The 24304-nt window shown below is 43.7% G+C and overlaps 1 protein-coding gene across 2 annotated transcripts; it reads left to right on the top strand.

The window, feature by feature from the left end:
- The first annotated feature begins 711 nt into the window (after positions 1–711).
- On the top strand, positions 712–23930 carry FAM124B (family with sequence similarity 124 member B). 2 transcript variants are annotated; one of them, XM_025404358.1, is made up of 3 exons: positions 712–1774; positions 2306–2430; positions 22419–23930. In XM_025404358.1, the coding sequence occupies exons 1-2, from the start codon at positions 1043–1045 to the stop codon at positions 2390–2392; spliced, it is 819 nt and encodes a 272-aa protein (XP_025260143.1). In that variant the 5' UTR covers positions 712–1042; the 3' UTR covers positions 2393–2430; positions 22419–23930. The 2 variants fall into 2 exon arrangements, with proteins under 2 accessions (XP_025260143.1, XP_025260142.1); XM_025404357.1 differs by lacking the exon at positions 2306–2430.
- Positions 23931–24304: the final 374 nt, after the last annotated feature.

Raw genomic sequence — 24304 nt, 5'->3', positions numbered from 1 at the left:
GGGAGGCTGAGGCAGGAGGATCTCTTGAAACTGGGAGGTGGAGGTTGCAGTGAGCCTAGATCACACCACTGCACTCCAGCCTGGGCAACAGAGCAAGACTCCATCTCCAAAAAAAAATTTACTTTAAGAATTAGAACAGTTTATGACTGGTACATAGTAGATCCTCAATAGACACTAAAAATTATAATTATAATTATTAATTATAATTATTATTATAATTATAATTGTTAATTATAATAATTATTATAATTATATGAGCAATTATTGGAAAGCTCTCACTCTTTCTAAAGAATTTGCATGAATAAAGGAAGACTAATTTTCTCAATGTCTTTTTAGTACACTCAGAATTTTCAGTACAGCAAATAATTTTCAGTGAAGTCAAAATTATTTAGATAAAATCTTCTCTTCATACCCTAGCAGAAAATGTTCAGAAACAAAACGAAATAAAGAGACAAAGGAAAAAAAAAAAACTGGCAAGGGGTCAAGTTTTGAGAATTGTTTTCAAGAAGTCATTGTGTTCAGATTGGTGGAGCAGGCTACTGTAAACCGTAAGTAGGAAATGAGAACCCGTTGTGGGTTGATAAAATGGATGTCTTTTCAACTAAACAGATTGCTATCAGCCCAACAGAGCCAACTCATGTTCCTTTTTGCCTGGTCACTTCCTTTACTAAGTGTCTGTAAGAGCCGCCCATTTGGGTGTTTCTCAGGATTATAGGTTTTTAGGTCATACAGAAACCCTGGGGAACGCCTGAAAAGGCTAAACACAAGCAGTTACAGTATGCACAAGCTGGATGACGTGACTCCACTGCTGCTGTGTGGAGCAGAGGCTGATGAACCCGAGCCTGTGTGAGCTTCTCTTGCGGCAAGTCCAGGGGTGGCCAGGAGCATGTGTTAGTCTGGTTAAGAGCTCTGCTCAGAAGTAGCCGCTGCAGCTGAAGGTTTTCGGGTGGGCTGAAGGCTGGGCCGCTCCTTTGTTCATTTCAGAAGTTGAACAGTGGGCCTTCTACACACGCTGTCTTTGTCATCCTCAGGCAGTTCCTCCATGGATGAGACACAGGGGCCTCTGGCCATGACTGTCCATCTTCTTGCCAACTCTGGGCATGGTTCGCTTCTGCAGAGGACTCTGGACCAGCTCCTGGATTGCATTTGCCCAGAGGTCCGGCTCTTTCAGGTGTCTGAACGGGCTAGTCCTGTGAAATACTGTGAAAAGTCCCATTCCAAGCGGTACCGGTTTCCAGGGATGTCCGTGTTGCTTTTCCTGCACAAAAGCCTGGGAGAGGATCGGCTATTTCGCGTCCTGGACTCTCTCCAGCATTCGCCATGGCAGTGCTACCCCACCCAGGACACTTGGGGAAGGCTGTGTCCCTACCTTTTTGCCAACCAGGAGTTCTACAGCCTGGACAGCCAGATGCCCATCTGGGGGGTGAGGCAGGTGCACTGTGGCTCCGAGATCCTGAGGGTGACGATCTACTGCAGTTTTGATAACTATGAAGACGCCATCAGACTCTATGAGATGATCCTGCAGAGAGAAGCCACCTTGCAAAAGAACAATTTTTGTTTCTTCGTGCTGTATGCTACCAAGAGCTTTGCTCTGCAGCTCTCCCTGAAGCAGCTGCCCCTGGGAATGTCAGTGGACCCTAAAGAGTCTTCGGTGCTGCAGTTTAAGGTTCGAGAGATCGGCCAGTTAGTGCCTCTGCTACCCAATCCATGCATTCCCATCAGCAGCACGAGGTGGCAGACTCAGGATTACGATGGCAACAAGATTCTGCTTCAGGTATTCCTGTTTCATCTTAGATCTTGTAGAGGCTCATGGAGCTGTGTAATTTTACATTGGAATGGGCCTAAGCTAGTGGTTCTCAGACTTGGTTGCACATTAGAGTCCCTTAGGGGCTTTTTAAAATTCCCACCCCAGGCCAGTTTGATCCAAATCTCTGGGAGCATCCAAGCCTGGGTAACTTTTTTTACAGCTTCTTGGATGACTCTAATCTGTAACAGGGTTGAGAATCACTAATCTCGTAAAATCTCATCCGACAGATAAGAAAGTTCAGATTCCATGAATTCGCAGCTGACACAGGTACTTTATAGTAGAATCAGACAGGATTCTACTATAAAGATCAGAATCTTTACAAAGAATCAGCCTCCTTTCTCAGGCTTGCTGTTTAAATGCCTGTTAATATACCCATATCCTTTGGTTACTCTTTGGGCTCAAGAATGTCATAAGCTCTTCTCATCTGACCGAAGGAAGTTGAAGTCATACTTATGCTTACAGACTTTTTTTTAATTTTTAATTTTTTTTATTTTTTAGAGATGGGAGTCTTCCTCTGTTGCCCAGACTGGAGTGCAGTGGTGCCGTCATAGCTCCCTGAGGTCTCCACCTTCTGGGTTCAAATGATCCTCCTGTCTTAGCCTCCTGATTAGCTGGGACTACAGGCACGTGCCGCCATATCTGGCTATTTTATTTTATTTCTAGACACGGGATCTTACTATGTTGGCCGAGCTTGTTTAAGGATGTTAAGTTTGCAGTGCTATTGACTTAATTTTTATTTTTTATTATTATACTTGAAGTTCTAGGGTAAATGTGCGCAACGCAGGTTTGTTACATAGGTATACATGTGCCATGTTGGTTTGCTATACCCATCAACTCGTATTGACTTAATTTTTAAGCATCTTGCATCACTGTCAAATTTTACCACATACCAAGTTAGACAGAATGCTTTCTTTAAAAAATCTTGAAATTAAAGCCTTCCTTTGTAACCATCCTTGAAAACCTAACATAGCAAGTGTGTATTTAGTCACGATAGCTGCCATGCATTGCCTTTCATGGTATGTGAGCCTGGGCGCTTAGTAGCTGTATGACTGTGGGCCTCAGTTTCTTCATTAGCACAATAAAGGCACCAGATAATTAGCATCTTCCTCTCTCATTTACAGTAAATGACCTGACACTCATAAAGTACATAATTAAGATAGTGCCAATAACTCAATTTTAGCTACTATTGTTCACATTATGCCCTCTACTAAGGATTTTAAATTGATAATTTTATTTAATGCTTATAACAACCTACGAAGTTACTATTTTTCCCATTTTGGAGATAAGAAAACTGAACTCTCCAGGGGGTCAGTTATTTGCCCAAGACAGGAAGTATCTATCCACCCTGAAAGTTCGTGTGGTCAGCTGCTGCAGTCCAGTGCATGTGTGTAAATGTGCATACAGGGGGATGAATGTGATGTTCACAGCAAAATATCCTGTGGCTTCTGTCCTTAAGAAATGGTCAGAAGCTCCTTAACGCCTACTGGATAAAGTAATAAGAGACTGCAAGATGAGATGTCTTTCCATTTGGTTAATTTTGTTGTCATCACTTTGACTTGTTAATAAAATATGAATCATACTGATTCTACATTAAATGATTTCTAAATTATTCACCTTCTTGTTCACATAAGGTAGATAGGCACTGTTTCTGTTAGTTGCCTATTATAAAACCCCATAATTTCCAAGGCACCTAAAATTTCTTTCAGTTTTAGCGACTCTCTAGTACTTAAAATCAACCTCATTGTCAAACAAAAATTTAATGTTCGTGCGCAGCAAGGGACATGATTTTAATCATTCTTGTCTTTAAGGCTGACTGACATTTTTGCTTTGGAACCACAGTTTAAACAACTTAGTTACTTTGGAAAGTTGAGTCATATTTGGGGAGGGTAGAAGAGTTTTTTGGATAAAGACAAACTCCATGAGTTGCATGAAGAGAGCCCTCTTGCTCTCTGGATTGTCCCAGGAGCCTGGCCACTTCTCAGGCATCAGCCCCTCACTCTTTTGTTTCTGAGACAGAGTCTCACTGTGTTGCTCAGGCTGGAGTGCAATGGCATGATCTCAGCTCACTGCAACCTCTGCCTCCTGGATTCAAGCAATTCTTGTGCCTCAGCTTTCCCGAGTGCTTGGGACTACAGGTGCCTGCCAACACACCCAGCTAATTTTTGTATTTTTAGTAGAGATGGGATTTGACTATGTTGCCCAGGCTGGTCTCAAACATCTGGCCTTGAGTGACCACCTGCCTCAGCCTCCCAAAGTGCTGGGATTATAGGCATGAGCTACCAAGCCCAGCTGCCTCTCACTCTTGATAGCCCCCTTATACATCACCTTTGTCCTGACCTCCAAACCTCAGGGACTTCTGCGTCCTCACTCCAAAACATGCTTTGATCTCCTCTTGTTAAGTCAATGAGTCTAAGCTTTTGCAAACAGAGTGGGAAATTGCCTTCTGGGAAATTCTGCTTCTGGTGTCATATAATAAAAGTGCCTGAGGAAAGTGTGCAGAGGCTCGGCCATAATCCAAAGACAACACATTGTAGCTCCCAGGTAGCTTTTCACTCTTCGAATGGAGTGAATTTTTCAGGATAGTAAATTCCTGGGTGTGTTGGCTCGGGCCTGTAATCCCAGCACTTTGGGAGGCTGAGGCGTGTGGATCACTTGAGGCCAGGAGCTTGAGACCAGCCTGGCCAACATGGCAAATCCCCCTGTCTGCTGAAAACACAAAAACTAGCTGGGCATGATGGTGTGCACCTGTAGTCCCAGCTACTTGGGAGGCTGAGGCAGGAGAATTGCTTGAACCAGGGAGGCAGAGGTTGTAGTGAGCCGAGATTGTGCCAGTGGACTCCAGCCTAGATGACAGAGCAAGACTCTGTGTATTAGTTTGTTTCACACTGCTGAGAAAGACATGCCTGCGACTGGGAAATTTACAAAAGAAAGAGGTTTAATTGGACTCACAGTTCCACGTGGCTTGCGAAGCCTCACAATCATGTAGAAGGCAAGGAGGAACAGTCACATCTTACATGGATGGTGGCAGGCAAAGAGAGAGCTTGTGCAGAAAACTCCCGTTTTTAAAACCATCAGATATTGGGAGACTCATTTACTATGAGTGAATTAATTTACTCATTCACTCATGCCTTAAATAGCACCCAAGTCACCTGTTGAATGCTTTGCTGCTTAGAAATTTCTTCTGCCAGATACCCTAAAATATTTCCCTCAAGTTCAAAGTTCCACAAATCTCCAGGGCAGGGGCAAAATGCTGCCAGTCTCTTTACTAAAACATAACAAGAGTCACCTTTATTCCAGTTCCCAATAAGCTCCTCATCTCCATCTTAGACCACCTCAGCCTGGACCTTATTATTCGTATCACTATCAGCATTTTTGTCAAAGTCATTGAACAAATCTCTAGGAAGTTCCAAACTTTCCCACATTTTCCTGTCTTCTTCTGAGCCCTCCAAACTGTTCCAGCCTCTGCCTATTACCCAGTTTCAAAGTCGCTTCCACATTTTCAGGTATCTGTTCAGCAATGTCTCACTCTACTGATACTAATTTACTGTATTAGTTTGTTTTCACGCTGCTGATAAAGACATACCTGTGATTGGGCAATTTACAAAAGAAAGAGGTTTAATGGACTCACAGTTCCACGTGGCTGGGGAGGCCTCAAAATCATGGTGGAAGGCAAGGAGGAGCAAGTCACATCTTACGTGGATAGTGGTAGGCAAAGAGAGGGCTTGGGCAGAGAACTTCCGTCTTTAAAACCAGCAGATCCCGTGAGACTCATTCACTATCATGAGAACAACATAGGAAAGACCTGCCCCCATAATTCAGTCACCTCCCACTGGGTTCCTCCCATGACACATGGGAATTGTGGCAGTTACAATTCAAGATGAAATTTGGGTGAGGACACAGCCAAACCATATCACTCTGTTGCAAAATGAAAAGAAAAGAAAAGAAAAGAAAAAAAAAGAAAATCCAGCCTAAATTTCCTTGGGTCCTGGGGAGAGGGGCTGGGTAGCAAGTCTGACTTCTTTAAGTGAGTAGTCCAGGCCTTACACTGTGTGCTCAGGATCCAGATCCCAGCTCTGCTACCGCTGTCTTGGCCCTATCCTCAGACAGGCATCCCCCCGGGGTTGCCAGTTGGCTGCCAGCAGCTCTGAGGGCTACATCCTCCATGTGGGCTCCCAATGCCTTGCCCCACCATGGCCCAACAAAATGTCTGGACTTCAGTTGGAGCAACTTGGATCAGATTCTCTTCTCTAAATCAATTATTACATGCAGGAAAGTGAGATTATATGAATCCGTTTAGCCCTGAGGCAAAGGCTCTGCCTTCTACCCCTAGATGCTGTGTGGTGTTCTGTGGGACTCTTAGGGAAGGTTGTGGGTCTCCAGAGAAGATCAGGGCAGAGGAGACAAATATAGGGTGGCCCCAAATGGCTGATGTTCAGAAAAAGCAAGAAAATAATACCTACTAAAGGAAGAACCATAACCACAAACTAACCTCTCTGCAGACCATCCCTCCACATGGCCAGGATGCAGGCGTGTGAGCAGGAGGCCTGAGTGTGAGGGGAGCTAGGCCGAGGAGGGGGCGGTGAGAAAGCTTTCCTGAGGAGCGATGCCCAGATCTGCCTGAGTTGGATGGCCCAGGAGGAATTAGCCAGTTGGAGAAAGGAGCAAGGGTGTCCCAAACAGGTGACCGTGGGTGACGGTGTTGGTATGGTGCTGCTTAGCAGGCCATGCTCAGCAAACTTCCTGAGGTTTCATGTGGCTGGAGTGAAGGGAGGGGGAATCAGGGGAAGGGGATGGGCAGGTGGCCTGAGGCTGGATCAGCCGGAACATGGTTAGCCACTGGAAAGTAAGTGCCGAGAGCGGGGGGGGGGACCTTTTGGGCTCGCTCCTGTGAACCCACAACCTAAGGTCAGTGTCTGACACATGGTAGGCAAAAACATCCTTCTATGAATGAACCCAGGCTAAGTAGCTTCTATTCCATCCTTGGTGTAATGAGCAGTCACTGATGGATCCTATGAATGGAACTGACATGGATTATTTGTGTTATGAGGGTCAAATGAGAGAATGTACATGGAGGTGCTTGGTAAAGTAGAAGCTCCTGGAGACCATGTAACTGTGGTGCAATTGTCATCTGTGCATATGAGAGGCTGTCGGCTATCTCCGCCAGCACACCCATGAGCAATGCATTTTCCACATGCCCTCTTGCCATTGCAGACCGTCTGATGCCTCTTAGAGGCTAGAATGGATGGTTTTGATGAGAGTGATATGAGGGTATCAAATAGATGCTCAGTAAATGAATGTATGAATACATGAGAAGGCAAGTCCATGTTTATTCATTCCTCAGAACTTTGCTGAGTTCCTGCTCTGGGCCGGACACTGTTTTTCCTTTGGCAGTTTTAATTCTGCTATCTCAGTTCTTAGTGGGTGCAAAATGATAGTGGGTTCAACCTTCCCTTTATTCGTTCAAACAGTCCCTCTGCTTTTCTCCCTGTGCTTTTGCCTCTGGTGGTAGGGACAGTGTCAACATGTTCTGAGGGAAGGTAGCATGGGTGATGATGTCCCGCTCTTTTTTAAAACCTCCTGCAACTTAAACTGTGCCCTCAGTCAAATAAGCTATTTTGTCAAATCAACCACATGCAGTATCTCTAGTCAGTTACTGCAGGCTTTCAGCTTTCCACAGCTGAGCCCCATGTCCAAAGTTGCGTTTTTTATACTTTTTATAGATTTTTTTTTCAATTTTTCACATTATGGTTCCTCTTCCCTGATTCACCTGCTGAAGCATTCATCTCCTGGCCACCCCCTGGCATGGGCAATCCAAGGGGAGAGCCCATGACTTTGGTGTTGGGCTCTGGCAGACTCTGAATTCTAGGTCACTTGGTTAGCATTGATGACCTTCTCATTCTGTTTGATGTACAGTAGGTAAACTTTATAAATGAAATGATAAACCTCCCTCAAAGCCCCTTGAAATGCTCCAGCAAGGTCTATATTTCATGGCCCCACGGGAGATGTGAAAGCCATGCCCTTGTTAGCCTTTGGGTGGGTGCTCTGTGTGGGATCACACTGCCCTGGTGGTCTAATGAGGAGCTGGACCCTCCTGCAAGCGCCTGCAGTACCAGGCAGCCTGCAGGAAATACAGTGTAGAGCTGCAGCCACCCACCTTGTGTGTAGGGAAGGAGAAGGTGAAATTGACCGAGGATGTCAAGTAACATGGAGGACGTGTGACTTGGGGGATGATCGAATGGGCTATAGCGAAGTGTAGGGCTGGAGAGTTCAAAGGAGTTTAGAAAATTTTTGGTTCACTGAAAATGGGTGCAGGAGCACACAAACTGGGATTTGAAGAAATCCATTTATTATCGTGTTTCGAGAAGGGGCAGACATACTCATACCTATAATACATAATTTAGGACCATGATCCTGTTAGCATCAAATAGGACACGCTGGAAGGGGGCTTGGCTGACCTCTTCAGAGGGGACTTCCATTTTCCAGTCAAAGCAGGTGCAGTTTTGAAATAGGGAACTCACAATAGAAATAGGAGGTTAAATTTCATGGGTAGACTTGACTGAATTTGGCAGTAATTGGACACGGAGGGTGAAGAAGAGGAAGGTGATGATGAGTCTGGACACATTGGGCTTGAAGTGCTTGCAGGTCTTTCAGATGAAGAGAATCTATGGTCAGGTGGTCTCTGAGGGCTGGAACTCAGGAGGGGGCATGGGCTAGGGGCACAGGTGGGGTTGGTGGCTGAAGCCCTGGGAAGGATCGACATTACCAAGGAAGAGAGTGTAGAGGGAGAAGAGGTAAAGACAGTGCCTGGAAAATGTGTGCACTTCCGGAGGAGAGGGAAGAAGAACCAGAGCGAGACGCTGAGAAGAAGCCAGGAGGATGAGGAGATCATAGTGTCATGGAAGTCAATGTCGCTTGGTGGCTTGCAGTCCCTAAGATGTGGCTTCTCAGGTGTGCTAGAGCAGAGCCTTCAGGTTCTGTCCTGGTCTCCTCACCGGGCCCCCAGTTGCTTGTGTGTTGCCATTGCGCCTCGAGATGTTGGCACCTGCTGCAGGCCCTGTGTCCTCCACCAGTAACTGCTACTGCCACCACTCTGGGCTTATGGAACCGTCCCCAAACACTGCTGAGACCAAGCTGTCATTTCAACAAGATCTTGAGGTGGGGAAAAACCTCCCAAAGAATTCTAGTCCAGAAGAATGACTTATAAGCACCTCTAGATGTCGTTATTCTCAGAGCTCCCAGGCAAGGTATGGCCTTGAGGTCCCTTCCAGGTCTCCTCCAAGTCTTCTCTACTCCCTTCTCCTGGAGGTGCTCCAGACCAAACTCACACGGTGAAGGAGGATGGTTTTCTCTCTTCCTCTCTGAGGTCCTTTCCAGGTCTTCTTTCCTTGATAAGGGTGACTGCTTCCCAAGTTGACTAGATGGGAAAGGTCACACACATCTCGCCTCCCACCCCCATTGTTTGATGTTCAGTAGCAAAACTTTATAAATTAAAAGATAAAACCTTCCTGGAAGCTAGGGAGGTTTTAGAATAGGGTGGTGTCCTATTCTTGCGACCTGGGCAGGACAGATCCGTAATAGCACAAGAGTACAACATCAGTACAATCTGCGGTGTGCCATCTCGACAACACATGTTAGTTGCTGGCTATCCATTCTGGAAGCTTTTCCCGACTTAATCATATGGATGAGCTGAAACTCATACCTGTGTAGCCTTCTTGCAGTCCTGGGGCCTCACCTCTGGATCCCCTGCAATCAGCACCTGAGCTAGAATCCACGCAACTCTCCAAGACAGCCATGTGGGAGAAAATCATGTGATTTTGAAAGATTTGGTTTAATACATACGCTCTCAATGGAGACCCATTTCTCAACTGAGACCCATTTCTCTAGATGAATGTATTGTTCTCTAGGACTTTCTGTGATGATGAAAATATTCTATATCCGTGCTATTCAATGTGGTGGCCATTCACCACATGTGGTTACTGAGCATTAGAAATATGGCTGGTGAGACTGATGAACAGAATTATTAATTTTATTATATTTTAACAATTTAAATGGCCTTATGTGGTTGGTGACTAGTTTATTGGACTGCCCTGGCCTAAGTCATTTCTAAGGTCTCCTGCATCTTGAAGCTTCTGTAACTATACTGTGTATAGCCTTACTGGTGACAAAACTTTATCTCTTATCTCATCTGTCTTTTTTTTTTTTTTTTTTTTGGAGACAGAGTCTTGGTCTGTTGCCCAGACTGAAGTGCAGTAGTGCAATCTCGGCTTATTGCAACCTCCCTCTCCTGGGCTCAAGCTATCCTCCTGCCTCAGTCTCCAGAGTAGCTGGGACTACAGATGTGCACCATCATGCCCAGCTAATTTTTGTATTTTTTATAGAGACTGGGTTTTGCCATGTTACCTAGGCTGGTCTCAAACTCCTGAGCTCAAGTGATCCACCAGCCTCAGCATCCTAAGTGCTGGGATTACAGGTGTGAGCCACCATGCCTGGCCTATCTCATCTTTTTTCTTTGCTTTTTTAGAGAGAGGGTCCGATCCTGTCACCCACGTTGGAGAATTAGTGGCATGATCATAGCTCACTGCTTTAAACTCTTGGGTTCCAGTGATCTTCTCATTTCAGTCCCCGGATAATTTTTTAATGTTTTATAGAGATGGGAGTCTTGCTATGTTGCCCAGGCTGAACTTGAACTCCTGGCCTCAAGCAGCCTTCCTGCCTTGGCCTCAAAGTACTGTGATAACAGGCATGTGAGCCACCGTGCCAGGCCCAGATCCTCATCTCTTAAGGGTAGAATTCAGTTCAATTTTTGGAAACAGTCAAAAGATATTTAGCATTAATCGTATTGAATATGGTACATAGTTGAAGATATTTTAATATTATATTTTAAGAGTACAACATATGTTACCTCTCTATACTGAGAATTGTCTCAGATTCTGAAACTCAGGTTGCTAAAAAAGGTTCCAAAAATATTTAACACAATTATCAATCTTTTAAGTGCTGTGTATAGCTTTTCATAATCTACCTAAGGACAACAGATAATCTAATATGATATTATATATAACAGTTAATGAACACCTTATATACCAGCCACTGTGTTGTGTTGTTTCATTATAAATATCTCCACTTTAAAGATAGGAAATCGAGGTTTAGAAAGTTTAAACAACTTGCCTATAGTCAACCAGGAAGCAAGGATAAAGTCAGGTTTCAAACTCAGGTCTCTCTGTCTCCAAAGTTCAAGCTTTTAACACTTACATAATTTTTGTTTTCTTTTAAAAAGAATAGTTGTTAATATATAGTGTTTTGATTTCCATTACAGTTTTAACGACTATAGCACCTAGAATTGATCTTTCAAAACAAGATAATTCAGCCTGTTTTAGATCATCAGCTTCTTTCATTTCTAACATTGTAGCGAAACTTGATACTTTTTCCTCTTACCAAGTTTAATGACAGTTAGTTTCTCTGACGGCACTTTCCGTTTCATATCTTAGCAAGATTTTAATAAGAATAACCTAGAGGCGGGTGGATCACGAGGTCAGGAGATCGAGACCATCCTGGCTAACATGGTGAAACCCCGTCTCTACTAAAAATACAAAAAACTAGCCGGGCGTGGTGGCGGGCGCCTGTAGTCCCAGCTACTCGGAGGCTGAGGCAGGAGAATGGCGTGAACCTGGGAGGCGGAGCTTGCAGTGAGCCGAGATCGCGCCACTGCACTCCAGCCTGGGTGACACAGCGCGAGACTCCGTCTCAAAAAAAAAAAAAAAAAAAAAAAAAAAAAAAAAAAAAAAAAAAAAAAAGAATAACCTACTGGATAAGGTTGCAAACAGCGTTTTTTAAAATTGCAAGATTACCAACAAATGTACCTTCTTTCCTTTCCTCCCTCCCTCCCTCCCTTTCTCTCCCTCTCTCTCTCTCTCTGTCCTTGTTTCTTTTTTTTGAGACAGAGTCTTGCTCTTGTCACCTGGGCTGGAGTGTAGTGGCATGATCTCGGCTCCTTGCAACCTCTGCCTCCTGGGTTCAAGCTATCCTCCTGCCCCGACCTCCTCCCCAGTAGCTGGGACTACAGGTGTGTGGCACCATGCCCGGCTAATTTTTGTATTTTTAGTAGAGATGGAGTTTCACCATCTTGGCCAGGCTGGTCTCGAACTCCTGACCTCGTGATCCGCCCACTTCGGCCTCCCAAAGTGCTAGGGTTACAGGCATGAGCCACCGTACCCTGCCAAGTGTTTCCTTTTCATTAGAAGCTCTTTTCCAGCTTCCAATTAAAAATAAGTTTGTTGACAAGTATCGGGGGAATCTTTCCTCCAACTGATTTAATTGGTAAACGTCCGAGTGGTGTATGTTCACGCCCGCTGGTGGGATTCCTTCCTGTGTGGTTTCTCCTCTTTGTGGACCTTGCTCTCCCATCTGTTTGCTCACTCGATGAACTCAGGCATTTTCAGTCTCTCTTCTCTGTTACCAGAGGCCCTCGTCATCTCCTTCAAACTCAAACAAGCAGATTTTCCTTGGCTCGATGGCTCTGATATCTTGCCTTCTTTCTATGCCTGGCTTCTCAGTTGAGCTGTCTGTTTTTGCCCCCTTCTGCTGTAAACTGATGGTGCTTCTCCCTCTGCCATTCTGCACGCTGAGCCTTCCTCTAGCAGTTGATGAATCTGCTCTCTGGAGGGCCAGCAGTGCTTGAGGACAAGACATCAGTAGCATTGGTACATGTGGGCCACTCCTGCCGTCTTGAAATCTTCTCCTCTGTGGGCTGCCATAACCCAGTTCTTTTAATTAAGGGGTTTATTTTCTCTGACTATTCCTTTTCTGTGTGTGTGTGTGTGTGTGTGTGTGTTTGTTCAAAGACTCAATTGTTTCTTCCTCTCTCTGAATCATGTTTTCTCAACCTTGACACTGTTGACATATTTTGGATGAGATAATTCTTTGTTGTGTGGGGTGTCTGGTGCGTTGCAGAATGTTTAGTGGCAGCCCTGATCTCTATCAGTCGGATGTCAGTAACACTGGCCCACTCACCCCTGAGTTGTGACAACCAAAAATGTTTCTAGACTTTGCCAAATGTCCCTTGGGAGACAAAAATCACCCCAAATGAGGACCACTGCCCTGCACCAAAGATCTCCCCACTGAGGTTATGAAATAAAAATCACCCTGTGGATTTGGTTATCACTTTCGTTCAACTTAATCCTGTACTTGAATTTCCTCTGTCTCTTGAGGTTTTAGCCTCTTTCCTACTCCCTGTAAGACCATTTAAACATAATGTCTCATCCCCATCCCAAACTCAATCCAGGCAAAACCAAGTCATCATCTGCAGCCCTCCTCTCCCCACCCCCGACTTCTCCAGCTCCGTTCATTCTTCTCCCATTTGGCCAGATTTTGAAACACCAGTTGTTTTTAAAGCCTCGTTTTTTTCTCAGAACCCCCACATCCAATCAGTCCCCAGCTGTTCTAATTTTCCTTGGGAGTCATTTCTGCTTCCTGCCTTCCTGCTTTAAGCCCACGTTGCTTCAAACGCAAATTATTATGACAGCATTAGCTCTTCGCCCTGGCTGCAGGCATTCTATTTCCTCCTGCACAGCGCTATCAAAATACATTTTGAAATGACTGCCAAATTTATGTTCCTTCTCAGTTCAATAACAAACAAAAGGTGAGAAAATCAAATTAAAACGCCCCTGCCTGGCTTTAAAGACCTTCACATCAGACCTCTACTAGAATCTCCCTTTGCAGGCCAGTTGTGGTGGCTCACGCCTGTAATCCCAGCACTCTGGGAGGCCAAGGCAGGCAGATCACTTGATGCCAGCAGTCCAAGACCAGCCTGGCCAACATGGTGAAACCCCATCTCTACTAAAAAATATAAAAATTAGGCTGGGTGTGTTGGCGCCTGCCTGTAATCCCAGCTACACGGGAGGCTGAGGCAGATAATTCATTGAGCCTGGGAGGTGGAGGCTGCAGTAAGCCAAGATCGTGCCATGGCACTCCAACCTGGGCAACAGAGCGAGACTCCGTCTCAAAAAATAAAATAAAAAAAAAAGGATCTCCCTTTGCCACCTCACTTCTTCACCATCCCAGCCTTCTTACCCTCCTCTTCCCTCCAGAGCTCTGGGCTCACTCCCACACCTTTGCTTTCTATATTTTATGTATTGTGGTAAAATATGTGAGACAAAAACTTACCATTTTCACCTTTTAAAAAAATTTAGGAAGCCTTCTTTCTTTTAAAAAATTGTGGTAAAATACACATAACAATACTTTTACCATCTTAACTGTTTTTCGAGGGTACAATTCAGTGGCATTAAGCACATTCACAGTGTTGTGTGACCATCACCACTATCCATTTCCAGAACTTTCTCGTCATCCCAAACAGAAACTCTGTACCCGTTAAATCAAACTCACCGTTCTCCCGCACCCTTGGTAACCTCGATTCTACTTTCTGTCTCTGAGTTTGCCTATTCTTGGTACCTCATATAAATGAAATCATACAATATTTGTCTCTTTGTGTTTGACTTCACTTACCACGATGTTTTTAAGGTTAATCAGTGCTGTAGCATTTATTACAATTTCATTTACTTTTATGGCTGAATACTATTCCCTGCTATGTATATCTGTATCCGTGCGTTACTTGAGCTACTCCTTAGCCAACGATGCCTTTCATTTAATCTTCAATTATCCAATTTCAAGGCTCTGATCAAACTCCACTTCCTCTTTGAAACCTCCCACGAAGCTCAAGGGCACATTAATTCCCATTCCTGAGTAGAACATTGCATACCTAAATATTTGCAACACATAACTGATTATATATTTTCCCTTTCTTGTATTTTATAATGTGGGACTTTATGACTCTCCTTCTCTTTTCAGTATTTTATTACGCATGTTTCTTTCCAGTAGAGTACTTGGCAGACAGCTGCTTCTGAAATACTTGTTGACTGACTGACTACTTGTTTTCAGAAATCAGTTTATCTCTTTAAAGAAGGTATATACAGAAACTGGTTTGGCATAAGCAAGTGTGTGTTTCATTTTGTTTTATCGACAGATATTTAGCTGTATTCGTTTCTATTTTCTTTATTAGCCATTTAGAATAAAAGAACATAGTGGCTCTGCAAGTAAGTAATTTATTTTCTTCTTCTCTAGCATTTCTTGAGGGCTCTGTGTTTTCATTTCTGAGTCTCTCAGCTGTACACTCTCAGGCTCTGTTAACTCCCTCTTAGTTTCTCTCATTCCCCTCCCATTCTCCAGCCCCACCCGCAGCATACCCCCACCCCAAACACACACACTCCCACTTCTACACCCTTGCTCAATACTTTATGTTGCTGTGAAAGAGGCATTGCTCAGGAGGGTCCTGCTATTACAGGACAGCACGTTGCCATTGGTGGTTTTGGCCAACTGATGAAAATAAGTACCTTTCCAAGGATCAGTTAATTGCAAAAGTCTGGTTTCAACTCTAAAGTGAGCCTGACACTATTTAGAGGTTTCTTATTATCTACCTAAATTGTTTCCACGAAGTCATTTTTTTCCCCAGTGTTGAAGAAATCCTCTCTTGCTATATCTTCTTGGAATCACTTATAAAAGAAACATTGTTTTCCCTTCATGATAGGAGTCTGCCCCTTAACAGCTTAATCATTTTTCAATGATGTACTTTCTCTTGTTTTTCAAGAGTTTAGAATTATAAATGAGTGACAATCTTTCTGTTAATCACATAATGCTGATGTTCCTTGAACTTGAAGAACCTAGCTCTCAATCTGTAACATTTCACAAGTATTTCTTAGAAAGATGATCTCTAAATGATCAGAATTGCTACAAATGCATTTCAATTTGTTTTTTGGCAAGAGCTTAATTCTCCCTGAAGGGATTCATCTCATTCACTCAGCATGATGTTTCACCTGGAAATTCTTCATTCCAATGCCAAACATCTGCATTTCTATGTTAATAATGTTACACTCACTTTTGCCCTATGCTTTAAGGATCTTAGACTTCTCTTTAAAAAAAGTGGACATTCTCCTCTCTTAAGAAGATTGTGCAAATGTCTAGCCATAGTAATAAAAATCATTATGAATTTTCTTAAGACTTTATGTCCACCTAATATAGAATAATTTGGGGCCTAGTTTATAGATGCTACATTCTCATTCGTTTCTATGTGCAAAAATTCATATTTTGTTAAGCATTAAGTTTGTTTATTTATATAACAGATATTTAGTGATTACTTATTGAATATTAGGCACTCAGGTAGGCACTGGACATGATAACAAAGAAGGTGTATACAACCCTGCTATTCCAGATTGCAAAGTCTATGGGAAGATACACAGGAGTAAATAGCCAAGTACAAAATGGTGTGGCTAGTACTCAAATACGAGAAGTTCAAACTGTGCTGTGAGAGCTAGTAATAATACTAATGATGATGATAATAACAAATGCACGCATGGCACGGCTATCATTTAATCTTCACAACTCTACGATGTTGGCACTTATTTATCTTCTTTTCCATATAAGGAAACTGAAGGACAGAAATATTAAGTAAGTGGTCTAAAGTCCTACTGCTAATAAGTGGCAGAGTGGATATTTAGTGACACCTAAATCAGATTTAGTGATATTGAGAAGGCTTCCTTCTCAATGCTGTGCAAGCTTGGAGCTAACAATGAGAGGAAGTTTCAGGATAAAGGGCTAGAGGAGGCACATCCCACATAGAAGGAATAATATATATAAACCCTGGCATAGGAAAGGGCAAATCATGTTCAATTTCAGCAGGTGGAGGCTGAAAGGGAGAAAGTGGTGAATTACCAGTGTGGTGTAAGAAGAGGCAGACAGTAAAGGGTGAGGCAGGCCACATCCAAGGGCTTAGATTTTTATCTTCAGAAGAGTAGGGCGTCATTGAGGCAGGATGACGGTGTAATCCAATCCTCTGGTAGGGGAGCGGAGAATGGATTTGTGGGAGGTGACAGCATCTGTGGGGACTTCCACTGGATGGCCACTGCTGTAATTCAGACAAGAGTTGATGACGGCTTGCTCCAGGGTGAATGACAGTGGGAGCAGAGTGAGTGAGTGGAATGTCAGCGATCTATAAGAGGAAGTGTCCATGGGGATGGGTGGCTGGTTGTACCTGGGGTATGGAGAAGGGTGACCGATGCTCTTGTTTGGGTCATGTGGGAGCTAATGGTGCCATCTTTTAAGATAGGAAAAAGAGAAAGCAGAACAGACTTGGTGTGAGAGGGAGATGAATTCATGGTGCAGATGATTTGGGGCAGGTTTTGTCTGAGGGATTGGTGGCTGGAAGGCAGTTGGATAGATAGGTATGAAGCTTAAGAGACAGATGAAGCTTATGGGACAGATCTGAGGTGTAGTTACACTTTTGGGAGCCTTCATCATTTAGATGATAACTGAAGGCCTAGATGCCCATGAAATTGCCCTGGGGCAGGTAAAGTGAGAAGAAAAGAGGAACCAGGCCAGTTCTGAAGAACGAAAACATTAAATGAACCAACAAGGGAAGAGGCTCCCTTAATGGAAATGGAGAAGGGACGGAGGGAAAGGCAGGAGAAAATCCAGTGGAATTTGTTGGCAAAGAAGCTGAAGAAAAAGACTTTAGGACGAAGAGTACAGACTTCAAAGTCAAGTTCTACCAAGAACTCAAGAAAAATGAAGGACAAGTGGGCTGATTGTAGATGATCTTGACAAGAGCAATTTCAGTGGAGTGGTAGGAGAAAATTACCAGCGTGGTGTAAGAAGAGTCAGACAGTAAAGGGTGAGGCAGGCCACATCCAAGAGCTTAGATTTTATCTTGTCAGTGGCATGAGTAGAGAAAATAAGGGGAGGTTTGTAGAAAAACATGACTGTACACAAATTTCCTATAGAGGTTTGACAGTGAAGGGGAGGAGAGAGAAACCTGGAGGGAAAGAGAGGGTGGAAAGAATGTGTTTTTCAAGACAGGAGACTTGAGCAAGTTTAATTGCTGTTGGAAAGGAATAGGCAGAGAGAGAGAAAGAGGAGAGGGAGAGAGATTAAACATCCAAGATAAGAAAGTGGGAAAAATGAATAATTGATAAGTCGGGGTCACCAAGAAGGTGGGAGGTGATGGGAATCTTGGCCCAGGGACCGTTCACTTTCACCTAGAGAGCATGGTGAAGCTGCAGGTAAGTTTCGCGATAGCAACGAGAGTGTTGCTAACTGGTGACAGCATCTGCTTTCTTGGTAATCTAGATGGTGAGACCACCTGATGAGACAGAGCGGGGGCGATGGTGCCGCTGAAGGTTTCAGGACAGTTCTGAAGGTTTTAACAGCTGCTGGTTAAATGGAGAGAAGTGACGAAAGAAGCAGGCAGACTGGCAGATAGCCTGGGAGAGGCTGGAAACCACACCATCATGGGGCAACCATTTCACAGACACATGCGTTTCTGTGGCATCCTGAGCACATGTTCAGAAAATGTGGGCAGGTAGATGGATGAAAGGTGGGGAGATTTTGTGGGAGTCTGTGACAGAATGGGAATAGCGAGGGGAATTGGAGGTATTGGCGAAGAAATGGTTGAAGTGATAGTCTTTGGACTCCGATTGGCTCTGAAAGGCAGTGCGGATGGGTGGGGTTGACAGGGAGAAGCTGGGGATTGGGAATGTTGATGTTGAAGAGCGGATGTGATGGGGAATTGAGTGCTGGAGCTTGTGGCCTCAGAATGCCCGGCTTAAATAGAATCTTTCAAAGATGGGACATTTGCAGGTGGAGAAGGCCCAGTGGAGAGGCTGTGGGACTGAGTGACAGAGGTGAGTGGAGGGGTGAGCTGGGCTGGCCCAGGAGGGCGCTTCCTGGCTGCCCTGAGATGTCTCAGCACTGGTTGGGGCTTCAGGACCAATTTCATTGTGATCTGACATTGATTTAGGTGGCAAGAGGGAGATTACTCAGGCTTCTCTCCCTGTTCACAGTTGCTAGAGAATGAAATACAAGCCCCAGAGTCAAAGTTATTGATTTCTTTCTCCAGATTGGATAATCTAATATTAACCCTGAACCATTTCTGAGTATGGAAATATCCATGCTAGTTTCCATTTCTAGAAGAAAAAGATGTCATTGGGTCAAATAAAAAAGTACATTATGATACAAGGACAGTGTCAAATGATTCTCCAAGAGGCAATGATGGTAGTTGGCCCTTTGAAGGACTGAGGGAGTTTGTTCTCCAGGGGAAGGGAAACCCCAGCTGACATTTCGGAGATAGAATTTTTTCCTCCTGATTTTGAAAGGATAAGCAAATAGTTTTCATTGGACAGTGAGAATTTGGGGGTGATTTGAGGTTGCGGTGGGGAGAAGGCTTTACTTTTTATTTTACTCATTGGTACAATGAAATTATTTTTATGGTGATAAATTACTACTTTTATAATAAAACTTTAAAAAAAAACACAAACAGTTGAAAAGAAAAGAAAGGAAAGGAAGGGAAGGAGGAAGGAAGGAGAGAAGGAAGAAAGGAAGGGAGGAAGGGCGGGGGTGTGGAATTAGAGCAAAGGGAAATATAGAGAGAGATAGCTAAATGAAATTAGGCAAAGAGTTTTTCAGAAATGTGGAGGAGAAGTTCGGCTGTATGTGATAAGAAACAGACTCACAGCAACTGCAAGGTAACTGACTACTCGAAGCCTAGCTTTTCTGGCTCCATGGCAGTAGTTTCCAAACTTTGTTGCACATTAGAATTACCTGGGGAGATTTATCAACTGTGATAGCCAGGCGTACTCTGAACTGATGAAATCAGGAGGTCGTGGGCTGGGAGCAGGTTTCATTGTTTTTTAATGATTCCAGGACGTTCCCTTGTGCAGCAAAGTTTGGGAACAGAAATTTCTCCTATGGGTTTGCATAAGGTCACGTGCCGCAGTGCAGTGGGCATCCCTTCAACAGTGTCGCCCCCTAGAGAGAGTTTCTGATGCTGGCGGAAGCTCTCTTCAACACACTCTGGGGCACCACACTCAGCTGTGGTTCAGTACAAACACATCTGGGATGGGGGTTTCAGGTGTGTGTGGCTCTCTAATGAACTGGCTTGGCCCAGGGGTTGAATTTAGATATTCTAGAATAGTAGTGTTCAAGCTGGTTCTGGGAAGCCCTAGGAAACTAGAGAGGGGGTCCAGTAGGCAGAGGCTACCCTCTGCACTTCAACCAGGGCTGCTCTAATTAGATTGTTTCATATTTTGGACTACCAGTTAATCCCAGCCAAGGCAGGTGGATCACTTGAGGTTGGGAGTTTGAGACCAGCCTGACCAACATGGAGAAACCTCATCTCTATTAAAAATACAAAATGTAGCTGGGCGTGGTGGAGCATGCCTGTAATCCTGGCTACTCGGGAGGCTGAGGCAGGAGAATCACTTGAACCTGGGAGGTGGAGGTTTCAGCGAGCTGAGATTGCGCCATTGCACTCCAGTGAAACTCTCTCTTTCTCTCTCTCTCTCTCTATATATATATACACACACGTATAAAAAGAGAGAGAGAGAGAGAATCATTGATCTAGAATAGGGCTTGGTCAACTGTGGCCCGGGAACTAAAAATAGTTTTCTATTTTTACATGATTGGAAAAAAAATTCATGACACATAAAAAGATATGAGATTCAAATTTCAGGGTTCATACATAGAGTTTTACTGAACACAGCCATTCATTTATATATTGTCTATGGCTGCTCTGTGGCAGAGTTGGGTAGTTGGGATAAAGACCATATGGCCGGCAAACCCTCAGATATTTACTGTCTGGCTCCCTGCCGAAAATATTTGCCAACTTCTATTCTAAAAGAATCAATGGAAGCCCTTGTTTTTTTGTGTTTGTTTTTGCAGTTTGGTAATAGGCATCTCATCATTTCTATCAGAAAATTGAGAGAATGTACATGTGCGTCATCTGTACAACGAATACGTTCTGTGTGTGTGTGTGTGTGTGTGTATGAGAGAGAGAGAGGGAGAGAGAGAGAATTTACTCACTTCTAGACCTGTTTTCTCACTGCCCTGATTTCTGCCTTCTTGCCTCGTAAGATAAATATGTATCATTTTTTTTTCTCCCTTGAAATAGACTTCATTTTTTTTTACAGCAGTGGTAGGTTCACAGCAGAATTAAGCAGAAAGAACAGAGAGTTCCCATATACCACCTTCCCTCCCAAAAGAGCATCCTTTCCTGTCAACATCCCTTATCAGAGTGGTACACGTGTTACAACTGGGGAACCTACAATGACACATCACCATCACCCAAAGCCCATAGGGTACATTAGGGTTCATTCTCGGTGTCATACATTCTGTGGGTTTGGACAAATGTATAAGGATGTGCATCCACCATTACAGTATCATGCAGAGTAGTTTCACTGCCCTAAAGTCCTCCATGCCCCACCTATTCAACCCTCCCTCTCCCCACCCCTGGTTGATCTTTTTACTTTCTTCATAGTTTTGCCTTTTCCAGAGTGTCGTATAGTTGGCATCATATGGTCTCTCTCTGTCACCCAGGCTGGAGTGCAGTGGTGCAGTCATAACTCAATTTAACCTTGAACTCCTGGGCTCAAGGGATCCTCCTTGTTCTGCCTTCTGAATAGCTTCTGCCTTCTGAATAGACTATAAGTGTGCACCACACGTCTGGCTAATGTTTTTATTTTTTGCTAGTTGTCCAAGCTGGTCTTGATTTCCTGGCCTCAAGTAATCCTCCCACCTCAGCTTCCCAAAGGGCTAGGATTCCAGGCATGAGCCCAGATGGGCGTCTTTCAGTTAGTAGTATTTATTTCAAGTTCTTCCGTATCATTCTTCTTGATATCTGATTAAGGGCTGGGCCAGGTAGGGATGGATCCTGGATACCAATTTCCAAGGGCTGTTATTAAAATGGAAAAAATGGACTTTTTCCAGAAATCTTCTTGGGAAGAGTGTTGTGCATGGACTAGGATGCAAGGCTCCCAAGGGTCAAAGTCTTAAAGGGAGGTCAGTGAACTCCATTCTGTGGAGGGAGAATGCAGTCAACTGTGGGGTGAGGGTTTTGCTGAGTGGGGTCTGTAAGTTTGTAACCAGAGTGGAATTGCTAAGAATTAAAAACACCTGAAGTTCCATATAAGATGTGCCCCCTTTTTGTTTTCTCCCACAATACCAGTCCTCTAATCTAAATAAATGGTGCCCCAAGAATTTAAAGGACATTGCTGCCAAATTTTTAGCCTGCCTGGAGTGGTCCCATGTCTTAGAATGGCCCAAGATACATATTTTTATTAGAAGGATCACCAGCTTTGGAAGATTGAATTCTTCAATCCTTAACTTTAACCACATGTTTTGGTGGCGTTTTAAATTTCTTTTTTTGCATGGTTGCTAATAAATACATCATTAACAACATCCAGTGAGGTCACTAAATGACATGTGTGAATGTCTGCATTGTTTGAACAACTTGCTGTACCAGAAATGTGGTGTTGTCAATTGACCATTTGATTCCCAAAGTCTTAACCTTATCAAAAACTTAATTTAGGGAGTCTCAGAGAGAGGTATTTGGAACTGGGGCTGATTAGATACCTCGTAATTATATTGTACTTATCACTTCTGTTCAATTCAACCAAATTTACTGAAAGTCTGCTATGGACATGGCATGGCAGAGGGTGAATGAGGCATAGTCAGCTCTTGGCACTTAGTTAATGGAAATTATGTTTTGTATGTTCCTCCTTTTCTTTTCCTGTAGGTCCAGCTGAATCCAGAACTTGGTGTTAAGAATGGCACCTTGGGAGCTGGCATGCTTCCCCTGGGCTCCGGGCTGACTTCTATCTCTGCAAAGAGGACCTTAGAACCCAGGATCCAGAGGAACCAGGGCAAGAGGTCCCAGGGGCATTCTCTGGAGCTTCCTGAACCCACTGGGAGCCCCACATCAGAGAGCTGTGGTGGCACTTTGTGGAAAAGCCCTGGCCGGTCATTCCAGACCAGCAACCCAGCTATGGGTTCCCACCTACACCTGTCTTCTCATCACCTTGAATCCGGGGCCAGAATGAAGGTCCTCAACCGGGAAAACAACTTTCAGAAGCTTGAGGCTGAGACGAATGTTGACACTGGGTTCACCATCATAAATTCTGAACCCACGCAGATTTATTTTGGTGGATTTCCAAGGGATTTGCAGACCAGCCAGCCACCATTCTGCTTGCCAGCCTCTTCCTTGGGGGTGGCTACCTCCAAAAACAACAGTGTCCTTAAGGAAAGAGTCTCTCCTTTGCCACTTGCTGGCCAAAGGGACCTTGGTACCAGGAAGACAATTTCAAAATGTCTCTTTCATCTGCAAGTTCAGGGTGAAGAAAAAGAAGAAGACGAAGAAGAATTCTTTATATAGCATAAAATAAATGTGGTTTTCTAAAACACAAGATCAGATAGAATGTTCTAGAAATGGAGTACGGACCCAGAATCAGCCTGTTAGTTGTTCATCTGAGAGGGTCTGAATGCTCCCCATGCACAATCTGTATTGATTGTGTTTCAAATGTTCAAAGTCTAAAGGTGCTGGGAATGATTGTTTATTTGCAATCACAGTCATAAGAGAACACAGCCAACACACAGGGAAAAAACTGAATGCCTTTGTTCCCTGGAGATGCACTAACCCAGCTGGATGTGTTGAATCCAGCACCTATCAGGATAATTGCATTGTATGCAAATGAATCGGTATGTTATACAACACTAATTAGTGTCTGTAATTTGGTTTTAATTTTTACTTAGGTTGCATAGCTCATCCCCCTGGACAATATGGACTGCTATTTATCCTTCAATGCTTTTTAATTTTCATGTGACCTCTTTTGGTAACTAGGCCTTGTTCACCACATACCCTCTTGTGATTTTGCCTTTGAAGTTGTTTGTATCTGGAAAGAGTGAAAATGCAAAGAGTTTTGAAAATTATAAACAGTTACTTTTGTTTTCCTGTTTAATGAGCCAAAATACTGGAAGCCAGAAAATCAGGTTAAAAACGAATGCTAGGCTCTAAGGTTTTCCTGCTCATCTGCTTCTCATTTGTTTCTGCACTATGTCAAAGGGGACAGTGGTTCTTGCTACAAACCAAAGAGGAACGTTGAGCACAGTGGGAAAATTGGACTGGTTAATCTGGTCACTGGAGCAGGACTTGGGTTCTTCTGGCCACATTTTGACTCCCAGATTCCTTTACAAAACACACTCATTCATTCATTTATATATGTTCATCCAATAAACATTTTTTGAATGCCTATATTTGAATAAGACATGGTGTATATGGTACATATACATTCAGGGGCCATGAAACCCAAAAAAGTATTTATGGTTTCACCACTATAATAAATTCATTCTACCAACTCTTAAAAAGATATTGAATTCCAAATACCTTCCTCCAAAAACTTTTTCCACAGTTGAGGCCCACACTTGCCACATAATGGTGTAATAAGCATTTGCAACCTGCAGATGGAGACTGGGCATATTGTGAATTGCAATTATAATTGCAATGGACAAATTCTCAGTTGCCTATATGCAGAATTTTTTGGTTATGTCTGTACACACAGTTTTTAAAAAACCTGAGTCCTGTGTTTCAGTTCATTTATAAGGTTATTCAGTTGCATGAACTTCACT

Source organism: Theropithecus gelada, chromosome 12 (genome assembly GCF_003255815.1).
Source record: "Theropithecus gelada isolate Dixy chromosome 12, Tgel_1.0, whole genome shotgun sequence".
In the NCBI taxonomy this organism is placed as follows: domain Eukaryota; kingdom Metazoa; phylum Chordata; class Mammalia; order Primates; family Cercopithecidae; genus Theropithecus; species Theropithecus gelada.
Note: the sequence above shows the minus strand (reverse complement) of the source record. Positions and strands in the feature narration are given on the sequence as shown.

Coding starts and splice junctions, on each gene's coding strand:
- FAM124B (XM_025404357.1), top strand. CDS start 1,043: ATGGATGAGACACAGGGGCCTCTGGCCATGACTGTCCATCTTCTTGCC. Junction 1,775..22,418: donor GCAACAAGATTCTGCTTCAG/GTATTCCTGTTT, acceptor CTTTTCCTGTAG/GTCCAGCTGAATCCAGAACT.